At 43.4% G+C, this 13,546-nt stretch overlaps 1 protein-coding gene across 1 annotated transcript; it reads left to right on the top strand.

Annotated features, from left to right (window-relative positions):
* The first annotated feature begins 12,069 nt into the window (after positions 1 to 12,069).
* Positions 12,070 to 13,546, top strand: TBCC (tubulin folding cofactor C). Its single transcript, XM_081944217.1, has one exon. It carries the CDS (start codon positions 12,193 to 12,195, stop codon positions 13,243 to 13,245), a length of 1,053 nt encoding a protein of 350 aa, XP_081800343.1. The 5' UTR covers positions 12,070 to 12,192; the 3' UTR covers positions 13,246 to 13,546.

The raw sequence follows: 13,546 nt of genomic DNA, 5'->3' as shown, positions 1-13,546 counted from the left end.
CTAGTTCCTTTTTGAGAAGTGCTGTCTTGAATATTTTTGCCTTGGTGTATCTTACTTCTTTTCCGCAATTCACATGTTGCTTACCCAAAAAATGGAACCTGATGAAAAAGGGCATTGGTACCTACCTGCTACGGCTCTTCTAATAAGGTGGAGATAGCATCCATGAATGGGTTAACACGGTCCTTACTCTGATTGGGCTGAGTCTGATTATTAATTAATTATCGGCCTATATAACCCGCCTTGTGAGTGTCCCCACCCAGCTTTCCGGCGAAGAAAATAAATACAGACTCAACATGTTATCCAACCAAAATTTACTGGAATATAATAATACATAACCAAAAAATATTCAAACTCTCCCAATCATCATTCAGAGAAAAACTGACAACAGAACCAGAAGGAACAGTCGTCCTACACAGGCGGGCCGGATGCTATCTCCACCTTATTAGAAGAGGCGTATCAGGTAGGTACCAACACCCTTTCTCAATAAGGGTGGAGATAGATCCATGAATGGGACATACCCAAGCCTGGCTAATTCAAGGGTGGGCTGTGCACTGTTCCAAACTAAAACCTTGAGAACAAACAGCCTGTAAAACCCAGCGCCCAACTGCGGCATTGGCCGATGCGAATTTGTCCAATTTATAATTCCTAATAAACGGTGAAGGAGATGCCCAAGCCGCAGCCCTACACATTTTGTCCAGGGACACCTGAGTGGCCCACGCCATAGTGGTGGCCGCACTCCTAGTAGAGTGGGCAGTAATACCTTGCAGTATCGACTCATGGTGTGCCTCGTATGCTGCTGCAATGCATTTACGCATCCACCGTTCTATGGTAGCCACCAATACTTTTGGCCCAATGAGGCATCCAGGAAGGAAATAAACAGTGCCTCTGAGCGGTGGAAGGTCGCTGTGCGTTGAATGTACACCTCAAGTGCTCGGCACACATCTAATGTGTGCTACCATTGTTCCAGCTGGTGAACTGGGGAAGGGCAGAAATTGGGAAGAATAACCTCCTGAGCCCTATGGAACCAGGACCCCACCTTTGGCACAAAACAGGGGTCTAGCCTTAGCATCACCCGGTCAGGGTAAAACCTGCATAAGTCCTCACGCACCGAAAGGGCGTGTAATTCTGATATTCTAGCAGATGTTATTGTTACCAGGAATGCGACCTTCCAGTTAAGTATTTGTATGGGAACCTCCTGCAGATGCTCAAAGTAGGCCAGGTAAGCGCCTCCAACACCTTGGGGAGATCCCAGGAAGGGTAAAACATCTATAACGCACATAACAGTTCAAACTTTTTAAATTCAAAATGGCCCTCCAGCCCCCCGAGGCCTTGGGAATGACAAACAAAATTGAGTAAAAACCCTGGCCGACCTGTGAGGCCGGAACCTCCTGAATGTCCCTAACATCTAGGAGATGCTGGATGGCCTGACCCGTCAGGAGGCGCCTCCTGACGGGTCGGGCCTCTGAGGGTTACCAGAAACTGGGCACCTGACAAAAAAATTGGGCGGCTGGAAATGAATTCCAGGGTCAGACCAAACCTGACTGTCCCTGACCTAGGAGTCGGATGTTAGGGCGTCCCATCGGTCAGCAAAATATTGTAATCTCCTGCCAATGGGAGGCTCATGCAGAGCCAGATTAGGATTTACGGTAATTGCGGTTACTGCCCCCCAAAAGGGCCACCTAGACTGATTACCCCTCTGTTGACAGTACAGCTGTTGCCTTGACCGCTGACCATAACCAGTCTGAGGCGGAAACCCAAAAGAGTGTAATCGGGACACCTAAACGACCCACCATACTCCTGAGCCCGAAAGGGTTGCCTTCTAGGATGGGGGCAGGGTGAGGAAAACCTTTTTTAGGATTCAAGGGAAGAACCTTACGCTTGTCTTTGCCCTCGACAAGCAGTGGAGTAAGTGCATCACCAAAAAGGGCTCCCCCTTTGTAAGACTCTTGAGGCCAGCTTCCATTTATGTTTTATGTCAGTTTGCCACTGCCATTACAATAAAAGTCTGCGGGAAGCGACTGCAGAGGCCATGGCCTTGAAGGAGAACCTGGTGGCCCTCAGGGTAGTGTCTGATGTAAATTGCACCACAGCAACAATTTTATTTAAGTCCTGGTGGGCCCTCGAGTCCCCTGCAGGGATAGGTTCTTCCAATTGCTGGAGCCAAAAAAGGCTAGATCTCGAGAAGAATGAAGCCGCCAATGCGGCTCGCACAGCCCAAGCAGCCGCCTGGTGACCCCGCTGCAGAACCTGGTGAACCCATCTATCTTCGGGTTGAAGGATATCTTCCTGGGACCCTGGCATGGCTGGGGTGGCGTGTAGGATGGCAATAGGGGGATCCACCATTGGCCATAGCTTTATCCAGCTGCTCAGCGACACTGTAGAACTGCTTATCATTTGCCGAGAGACTGGGCCCGGATGTCGGAGATGACCACTATCTCTGGACTGCATCCACAAAGAGTTGGGGGGCCGGTATGACATCAGCCTCCAACTTATGCTCCTTAAATAGAGCACTGGCTGTGGCTGGCTGTGGTGGGGCTGGAGATATCTCTGCCTGAGTTTCCAGGACAGAGGCTGCCTTGGCTTTACTCAGAAGCGGTTTGAATAAGGCAGGAGGGAATAGGCCGGTGCAGACGGGCTTGTCTGGGGCAGCCACCTCCTCCTCCAAGAGGTCAGCGTCCCTGATCTCCCCTTCCTCAGATGCTGGGGATGGCTCCACTGGAGAAAGGTGATCAATTCCCTCCTGTGCAGGATGGGCAGCCGTATGAGTCGCGGTAGCTGGTGCTGACTGGGCCTTCTGTTGGAGACCGGCTGCAATCCTCTGCCGGATGGCCTCTGCCAAAAAGTCCTGAATATCCACTGAAGGTGGTACCGTGACCATTGGAGGTCAATTTGGCCAGGTCGCTAAATGTCCTTCTTTTTTTTTTTTTTTTTTTTTTTTTTATAAATGTTTATTTATTTTTCTTTAAAAAGACAAGACAACACATAAGATACAAGAGCAGGGAAGTAAAAAAAAAAACACATTTTCATCAAGCATGTCGTTTGGTTACAAGTTTTTGTGCGATGGTTTTTACAATTAAGGATGCGTTCACTAATTATCCATTAAATATAGTTAAATATTTCATTGAGCATTGCATGTTCAAGTTACCATAGTATTCTTTCTTTTATGACAACCCTTATTTCTTTATCTCTACAATTATGTACTAGGTAACAATAGGTCTTTATAAAATTGTATCACCATTCTCTCAAAAATAAAAGTGGAGATTAAGTCAAAGAAAAAAAGAAACTCATTACTTCATATAAGACATTTCTATTTTCCATTAATCTTAAAGTTTCCAATCATCCTCAACTCCAAATTAAATTTCCCATTATTATTTGTCAATCCATGTAGTCATTAAATATTTTAATCTATATTCACATCCATTGTTCATTACATCATCATTATTCCATTTTATATTATAAAATAGTCACCAGCCATAATCATACCTAACAGTTTAAATCATCTCACTCTTATATATTAAATACATTATTATTCTTATCTCGTATAAGTAAATGGTCTATTTCATAATAAAGGCTTAATATGTATAGAAAGAGAAAAGAAAAAAAAAGAAAGAAAAAAGAGAGAGATTTTTTCAAAACATTAAGTATAACTTTCTATTATTATTACATATAAGATAGGGTAAAGAAAAAGAAAAGATTCACTTCCAAGTTTTTTTATCCAACCATTGATAAAACAAGTCCCATACTTTATAAAATTGCTCATCCTCTAATTCTCTAATTTCAAATGTAAGTTTACTCATTTCTGCACAGTTCATTATCTTCCGAACAATTTCCTCCTCTGTTGGTACTTTCTCATTTTTCCAGTATTTAGCAAATACAATTCTAGCAGCTGTTAAGACATTTATGATCAAATATTTCAAGTCTTTATTGTATGTTTCTGGTATTATTCCCAATAAGAAAAGTTCTGGTTTCAAGTCTATATGTTTATGTATCATTTTCTCCAACCACATGTGTATTTTAGTCCAGTATCTCTTAGCTTCAGGACAAGTCCACCACATGTGGTAATATGTGCCGGGTGTATGTTGACATTTCCAGCATTTTTCAGACTTATTCTTCGACATTCTTGCTATTCTCGATGGGGATAAATGCCACCTATAAAACATCTTATACAAATTTTCTTTATATGCAGTTGACATTGTCATTTTATAATTTTGAGTCCACAATTTTTGCCATTTTTCTAAATCAATCCCATGTCCAAAGTTTTTTCCCCAGGCTAACATAGTTCCTTTCACTTGTTCTTCATATAATTTCACCTCTAATAAATAATCATAAAATTTTTTAATTAATTTTTCATCGTTACCTGTTAAAATTTTATCTAATTCAGTCAGTTTATCATAAAAACCCTCATTTTTTCGATCTTCATTGTATCTAGAATGTATTTGCACATATGAGTACCAATTGAGTTCAATACCTTCTTGTTTCAATTCTTGTATAGATTTAAGTTCACCCTCTGCATTCAATAATTCAGCATATCTAACTGCTTCTTCCCTTTTAAATATTATTGGATATGAAAAGGCTTCAATAGTTGATATCCAGACTGGAATTTTCAAGTAGTGCGACCTCTTAACCTTCTGCCAGTTTAATAACAGAGCCTCTCTTATAGAATGGTCTCTAAAGTAACCATGTTTTTTAGTTCCTTTATACCATAAGTATGCATGCCATCCCAACAGCAAGTCATGACCTTCTAGATTCAAAAGCCTATCATTTCTTAGCATTATCCATTCCTTGATCCACATCAGACTAGCTGCCTGATAGTATAACTCCCAATCAGGTAAACCCCACCCTCCCCTTGATTTGGAATCTTGTAACAATTTACATTTTATTCTTGCTTTTTTCCCTTGCCATATAAATTTCAACACTATTTTATTTAATTCTTCAAAATATCCTTTCCCCAACTTAATTGGAATAGTCTGAAACAGGTATAACAGTCTAGGTAAGATATTCATTTTGATTGTTGCGATTCTACCAATCATTGATAATTGAAGATTCTTCCATTTCGCCAAGTCTGTTACAATTTGTTGCTTCAATTTAATATAATTATCTTCTTTGAGAGTGCTGCACTTGGCTGTTAGGTGAATCCCCAAATATTTAACTTTGTTTGTGATTTGCATTTCCAAATTTTCCGCCAATTCTTCTTTTTGTTTTCGGGGTATATTTTTTGTTAAAATCTTTGTTTTGTCTTTGTTTATTTTTAAACCTGCAACTTTTCCATACGCCTCGATTTCTCCTATCAGTTTAGGTGCAGATTGAAATGGCTCCTCAAGGATGAAGACTAAGTCGTCAGCAAATGCTTGCAACTTGTATTCTTCCTTTTTAATGATCATTCCCTTTATTTCTTCCTCTTCTCTAATCTTTCTATTTAGTACTTCTAATGTTAAAACAAAAAGCAGTGGTGACAGTGGACAGCCTTGTCTCGTACCTCTTTTAATTTCAATTGGATCCGTCAGCTCTCCATTTATCATTATCTTGGCTGTTTGCTTGTGATATATCGTTTGTATGGCTTGAATAAAATTCTTGCCAAAATTCATTTGTTCCATTTGTTGAGTCATAAATGTCCAATTCACGTTATCAAAGGCTTTCTGCGCATCCAAGAAAATCAAAGCCATTTGCTTCTCAGAGTGGACCTGATAATATTCTAAGGTATTTAGAATTGTCCTTATGTTATCTCTAATTTGCCTCTTTGGTAAAAAACCATTTTGGTCCGGGTGGATAAACCCATTTAGGTATTTTTTCAGTCTCTCTGCCAGTATTGAGGCAAATAGTTTATAGTCTGAGTTCAACAAGGAGATAGGTCTATAGTTCTTAATTTGCGTATGGTCTGCCTCCTCTTTGGGTATTAATGTAATATATGCCTCCAACCATGAATTAGGTATTTTACTTTCAATCATTACTTCATTCATGACTTCTAGTAATGGAACGGCCAAGGATTTTTCTAATGTTCTATAGAATTCCACAGGAAGGCCATCCGGTCCCGGGGCCTTCCCATTATTTTGTCTTTTAAGGGCCTCAGTTAATTCCATCATTGTTATTTTATCTTCAAATATAGTTCTAGTATCATTTGGTATTTGGGGGAGTTTGGCGTTTTGTAAATATTGTTTCACTTCTTTCTCTTCTATGTTCTCTTGTTCATACAGCTTGGCATAGTAATCTTGAATAATTTTCCTTTTTTCCATATTTCCATGATGCAATTGTCCTTGTTCATCTCTTAGTTGTAGTATTTTCTTGGTCTCTCTTTCTTTTCTCAGTTTATAAGCCAGCCATCTGCCTGGTTTATTTGCATTTTCAAAATAGTTCTGTTTGGCGCCTCTGATTTTTTGGGCCAGGTCCTCCTTTTCCAATAGGTCAAGTTTGTGTTTTATTGTGTCCATCTTTATTTTAATCTCTTTCTTTTGTGGAGATTTCTGTAGTTCTTTTTCCAATGTGCTGTAATCTTTTTCTAGATCCTTAGACACTTGTCTTTTCTTTAAGTTTCTCTTTCTTATATAGTCTATTATCAAACCTCTAGAAAAGGCCTTCATTGTATCCCAAAGATTCTGTAAAGACGTATCTTCTTTTTTGTTTTCTTTAAAGAAGAAAGTCAATTCTTTTTCCATTTTCTTTACAAATTCTTTCTCTTTCAATATCCTGTTATCTAGTGTCCATCTCGATCTTCTTCTTTGTTGTCTCCAACCTATTGCCATTGGATTGTGGTCTGCCCAGATGTTTGGTTCAATCTCCACATCTAGTGCGCTGCTGGATATGCCCGTTGAAGCCCAAATCATATCAATTCTAGAGAACGATGAGTGTCTATTTGAATAAAAGGTATATTGTTTTTTAATGGGGTTCCTTTCTCTCCACACATCTTTTAGATTTATTTCATCCATCATCCTGAAGAAGGACTTTGGGAGTGTTTTTCTATTTTGTTTTGTTGTTTTGTGGGTCTTATAGTCCAGTTTCTGGTCTACAATACCATTGAAGTCTCCCATCATGCAAATATCAGCATAGTCTAGATCAGAAATTTTCTTGTGAATTTTTTTATAAAAGTCATCTTGTTTTTCATTAGGGGCATAAATTCCAATTAGCAGTATTTTCCTAGCATTGTCCATTATTTCCACCATTAAAATTCTTCCATCTTCGTCTGTGTAGATTTGTTTCGCAGGGATTTTATCTTTAATGTAGAAGGTCACACCTCTTTGTTTACAGTCCGCTAACGAAATAAAGTTTTTTCCCAGTTTTGGTTGTACTAATAAATGACTATTACTTTGTTGAATATGTACTTCTTGTAAGCAAATTATATCTAATTTTAATTTCCCTAATTTGTGGAATATTTTCGTTCGTTTACATGGCGAATTAAGTCCATTTATATTAATTGAGAGTAATTTTATTCCTTCCATCCTTATGTTTTATATATAGGATTTATAGCTCTAGTTGATCTTGGTTCCCGTTGTGCTCTACTCTCTACACCCCCAACAGCACCTTCTTCAATGTCAATTCCACCTACAGCACCCTCTGTCCTCTCAATTTCGGTTATGGGTAGATCCAGCAGTTGCACCGGTGGCTCTTCATTTCCAGGCTTTTCTGGCTTTCCTCTCAAATGTTCTGTGTAGAAAGCTTCTGCCTTCTCAATTGTATCAATTCTATATCTCTGTCCTTTCCATACAAACATGAGGCCTTCCGGAATCAACCATCTATAGTTAACTCCTATTTTAAGTAAGGCTGTAGTCAAGAATTGATATTTTCTTCTTTTCTCTCTCACCCGTCTTGGTATTTGCTTAAGAATTGCAATCTCCTTGCCTTTGTATTGCAGTTTTTTATCTCTTGTGTTTTGCAGGATTTGTAGTTTTAGTGCTTTTTTCGTAAATCTTACATGGACCTCCCTTGGGAGGGAGTTCCTCGTTGCATATCTTGTGTTAACTCGAAATGTCTCATCTATCCCGTCCATTATCTTCTCCTCAGGTATCCCTAGTATTTCTATGAGAATTTGGGATATTATTTGTGGCAGATTTTCACCCTTTTCTTCTACTATATTTTGAAACCTCAAAAAATATTCAGAGCGCTCCATCTCCAGTCCAATTATTACACTGCTTTCTGTTTCCACTTCATTCAATCTGGAATCAAACTCTTCATCCCTCTTCTCTCTCTGCTTCTCTCTTTCAGCAATTTTTTGCATAACATCTTCTTGTTTTTTGACCCACTGTTGTATATCTTTTATATTTCTCTCTGCTTCGTCTGTTTTTTTTTCTATGTTCTCCATCTTCGTTTCCACATTGTCCAACTTCTTTACAAGTGTATCAAATTTTTCATCAGAGCTTGTTTGAAGTTTCTGTATTGCTTGCATAATTGAATCTAATGATATGGTCTTCTCTTTTTCCTGTTGAATCATAGATTGTATTGATCTTTGTCCTCCTGCCGGTGAGGAGGCAGGGGTTGTTGTTGTAGAACCCACTGGTGTTGGCTTTCTACTCATCTTGCTATTTTACTCTCTCTTCTTCTTCGTTTTGTGGTTCAGTCCAATTGCAGTTAACACTAGAAAAAAAAAGAAGGTAGAAAGGGGAAAAGAGGAAGGGGGGGGAAATAGGGGAAGAGAGTGTATAGTAGTTAGATAAAAGTAATAGGGGGAGAAAGCAAGGTTTGATATAGGATATAAGAGAGAGGCAGAAGAGGGAAAGGGGCACAGAGAGAAAGTGGGTGGGAAGGGAAAGAAAAAGACAATCTGTATAAGAAAAATAAGGGTGGGTAAATGGAGCGGGAGGAGAGAAAGAAAAAAAAATGTATCTCTGTTATTTCAAGAAGAAAAAAAAAAGGGGAAATAAGAAAAATGGAAAAAGAAAAAATTGCAGACCAAGGAAGAAAAAAAAAAAGAAGGAAAAAATTGTTCAGCGCTTCCAGGCTCCAGGACTTCAAAAAAAAAAAGAAAGAAAGAAAGAAACAACACACGCACCAACTAGAAAAGGGAAAAAGTCATCACATCCCCAGGAGAATAGTATAAACACTTGATGTAATTTCCAAAGTCACTCCAGTTTTCTCTTATAAGTCTTCCAAGATAAGTTTCCAGACCTTACAGCTCCACAAGGAACAGCCTGCAAAAACCATCTGTGTTCCTTGCTTCTTATCAGGTCCTGACCTTGAATAAATGTCTTTTTCTCAAAATAATCCCAGCTGTAGGAATTGGCAACAATGTTTCAAAGTCCGCTAGATGGCAGTGTTAAAGTAACAGTGTTAAAATGTATCCAGTCCCTAGCCCCTCGAAGCGCTGCCTAAAAGAGAAAGTTAAGCTCAGCACAAAGAGGAAAAAAAAAAAATCTTTCAGGCATTAAAAGGTATATAAGAAAAAAGGCTCTGATAAAGTCGCTTTAAAAAAAAAAGAAAAAATAAGGAAGGGGGAGTTAAAAATAAAGAGAGCTTCAACCGCAATTGTAACAACAGTAATAAAAGTCCCGTCTGGTTTCCAGTAAATAAAAAGGGAAGAACAAAAAGCCCAAATGGTTTCAATTAGCTCTATTCAAACCCGCCGCTAAGTCATCGGTTATTTTCTATTTCCTTTAATCTTCCAAATTAAGAGTGTCCTCTGTATAATTTAAGCAAAAAAGAAAAACTTTCTTCAAGTACTCTCACCAAACCACGGCATGCTTTCTCTCTCTCCTGCTCTTGCTTCACGGAGCCGTCAGCCGCTTTGGCAGCCCGGGGGCTGGCTCCTGACCGCAGGCAAAAAGGGGTTTCACCAGGGTTTCCAGAGACTTTGCGAGTGTCCCTGGGTCCCCCGGAATTTCCCCTTACCTCCCACTGTCTCTTCGGGACAGCTTGGGTCCAATGGACCGTCCAAACGATCAGGATTCAACGGGTCATCTGGAGTAACCAGAAAACCCGTGGTAGCGCAGCGACGTGGCTCCTCCCCTCCGCTAAATGTCCTTCTTGCCGAAGCCCAGCTGCAGTTGGGGTGAAGGTAGTTTCTACTTAGCAGTCGAGGGGATACATCCCCCCCCACAGGCCGATGTGTTGATGGGCAGCATTGGGCTGAAAGGTCCCTGGGTCATGTCCAACTGTAATGGTGGCAAGGGGTTGAGGCGGGGGGTAGAGCCTCCCCTTTCTCAGAGCACCTAGTTCCGTGATGGTGAACCTATGGCACGCGTGCCACAAGTGGCACACGGAGCCATTTGTCAGGGCACACGAGGTTTGCTCGGAGGGTCGTTTTAAGCGTTCCGAAGGCTTCAGGGAAGCCTCCGGAAGGTCCCTGAAGCCTCCGGAGGGCCTCCGGGGGGGGCGGGGGAGGCTCTTTTCGCCCTCCCCAGGCTCCTATAAAGCCTCTGGACCCTGGGGAGGGCGAAAAAGCATGTAAAAATGGGGGGGGTCGCGCGTTGGATTATGGGTGCAGCACGCCCGCACACGACCCCCCTGTGCTCCCCCCACTTGTGGCATGCAAGCCAAAAAAGGTTCGCCATCGCTGGATTAGGTGAATGCCCCTGCTTCTCCCGGTGTTTATGCTTGGTAGTGGACTTTGAGCATTTCTTGGGCTAAGAGCCCTTGTGTGTAGAGGAGGAGGAGCCTTATCACTGGCCTTTTTCCCCGGGGCATTCTGCGCAGGTGGGGTCACAATCGAGGGGCCAGAAGCCTGACTTGCCAAGAAGAGTCCCTGATCGGGGTCTGCCATGCTCCTGTGGGCCTCAGCCACTATCTCCACGATGCTGCTGTCTGCCATCTCCGGCTGTCAGAAGCGCTAATAAAATGGTGCCCGTGAAGGAGGCTCCGCCCACTTTCAAAATGGTGCCTGCACTTCTGTTCATGCCTTTTCTAAACTGTCCGGGGTTCAAATGCACTGGCCGCGGCCGTCTGGCAAGATCGCCTTAACCGCCCCTCAAGCAGCTTAGACAGCCCAGGTAACTCTCTGCGCAGCTTCAGAGCCTGTAGCGGAGCCCCGCGCCGAGCAGAGATCGGGCGAGCCGCATCAGAGCTGTGGGCTGTCAGTGATTGCCTCCACAAAGAGTCCTGTGGCCGAATTGGTCCCAACGGATCGTTACCGCGAAGCCTCACAGCCAGAGCTGCAGAATAGGCTCAAGTCCTTAATTAATTTTGCCTCAGACGTTGACAGCGTCAAGTGGCAAGATGAAAGTCCTGACAGAGGCAGCCAGCGGAAGACAATCAGAGACGCTTAATATGAATAGCAGTCTCCAGAACTCACAGAATTCAATTTCAGTAGATTCAAAGGTAGTCATCAAGGGAGGAATTCAGTAGTGGATAACATGACCATCCCAGAGTGGACTGAGTCAGAAAGCTGGTTGGGGACACTCACAAGACGGGTTATATAGACCGATAATTAATAATCAGACTCAGTCCAATCAGAGTAAGGACCGTGTTAACCCATTCATGGATGCTATCTCCACCCTTATTGAGAATGTGATATACATGTACAGGTAGTCCTCGAGTTACAACAGTTCATTTAATAACCGTTCAAAGGTACAACGGCGCTAAAAAAAGTGACTTATGACCATCTTTCAGTGTTAATGATCTTTGCAGCATCCCCATGGTCAATGATCCGTTGGACAGTTGGCAACTGACTCATGTTTATGACCATTGCTGTGCCCCAAGATCATGTGATCATCTTTTGTGACCTGACAAGTAAAATCAATGGGGAAGTCAGATTTAACAACTGTGTTACTACCTTAAAACCTGCAACGATTCACTTAACAACTGTGGCAAGAAAGGTTGTAAAATGGGGCAAAATTCACTTAACAAATGTCTCAACAGAAATTTTGGGCTCAGTTGTGGTCATAAGTAGAGGACTACCTTTACTACCTAAACTCCTGTTTTACCATTTATATCAGAAAAATCGTTCTCTGCATGTCAGTAGGCAGACGGAATCGTTAGCTATTTGGACGAAAACTGAGTTCAAACCCACCGCGCTACCTTTCACCTAAAAGGCGGTTCGTTGCTCTCATGGATGTTAATATTCCCTCTTAAAGGAGAACAGGCCCCGCTTTACACATTTTTCTCGCCAGCCTTTGAATTGTTACCATCCGGGGCCCTTTAAAAGGTGGAGAAGACACGCCCACGTCGTCTGGAAGGTCACTTCACAAATCCTGGGCGGGGGTCACGGAAGGAGCCAATCGTTCTCCGTCTTAGTACGAGGTAATTGAAGCCGCTGCAGAGAGAGAGACAAAGATGGAGGCCTTTGCGGAAGGCGCGGCGCCGGTGGAGGGCGAGCAGGTACCGCCCGCTGCCGGCCTCTCCGCCCTGGTTCCCGACTGGCTGCATCAGCGAGAAGCGGAACGGCGAGAGGGGACGGAAAAGAGGCGGCGAGAACGAGACGCACAGTCGGTGTTAGAAGAGCAGAGCGATTTTTTCACCGCCTCCTTTGCCCGCGAGCGGGAGGCCATCGAAGAGCTGCTGTGTTCGGAGCCGGCTCAGGATGCCGAAGCGGCTGCCGAAACCGTAACCGAGGCGGCTCGGCGGCTGCAGGATCTGCAGCGGCTGCTGACGGATTCGGTGCGCTTCTTGGCTCCGTATGAGGTGCGGCAGGCCCAGGCGGCGCTGAGCAAGCTACAGGGCGCGCTGTCGGAGAGGCGCCTCCATCTGAAGCCGAAGAAGCGCTTCGCCTTCACCAAAGCCCTCAAAAAGGACACGCCCTTCGCTCCGTCCAAGCCGCTCGCTCAGCATCCTCCCCCGGAAACCTCTGCCAAAGACCAGAAGGAAGCGGCGACCTCCGCGCCGCGGGACCCCAGCTGCGGCTTCAGCCGGGCCGAGGGGCGAACCTTGGAGCTCGGCCCTACCGACCTCCTGCAGCAGGACGTGGTGCTGTCCCACCTCAGGCGCTGCCGAGTACTGTTACGCGGCAACCCCAACACGCTGCTGGTGCTCGATTGTCATGACTGCACCGTCCTGTGCGGACCCGTCTCCACCTCGGCGCGAGTGGATGGGTGCAGCGGTTGCCTCGTGGCCCTCGCCTGCCAGCAGCTCCGGACGAACCGCGCTACGGAGACGAGCTTCTACGTGCAAGTGACTAGCCGAGCGATGCTGGAGGACTGTAGCGCCGTGCGCTTTGCCCCCTACTCGTGGGATTACCCGGGCATGGATGCCGATTTCAAAACCGCTGGGCTTGACCGAAGCAAGAACAACTGGGACCAGGTGGACGACTTTAATTGGCTGGCCAAGGATCAGGCCTCCCCGAATTGGTGTGTGATCCCGGAAAAGGAGCGGATCACGGATTGGAATTGAGTTAACAGCCTTGCATTTGTAGAGGACTTCCAAAACAGCCGTATTGAAAAAGAGGAGTGACTTTTCGAAAGGCAGAACTAAAGCTGCAGTAAATAGTCCTGAATGACGTTTGGAATCTCTTCCTACCAAAACACTTGTCCTGAAAGCCTTTCAGTGTTTACCTGCTATCTGATTCTGTGTCCTGGTTTAGTGTTGTGTATGCTGGGCTTCTTTCTGGGGCTGAAGACTTTAACTTCTTCTAAAATGTTACCCAGTTAGTAACTTGCTCACTTAAATGCTGAATAAAATTACTATTAATTTA

The sequence above is a fragment of the Natrix helvetica genome (genome assembly GCF_964273705.1).
Source record: "Natrix helvetica genome assembly, chromosome: 2".
In the NCBI taxonomy this organism is placed as follows: Eukaryota; Metazoa; Chordata; class Lepidosauria; order Squamata; family Natricidae; genus Natrix; species Natrix helvetica.
This window is presented reverse-complemented; position numbering and strand designations above follow the sequence as displayed.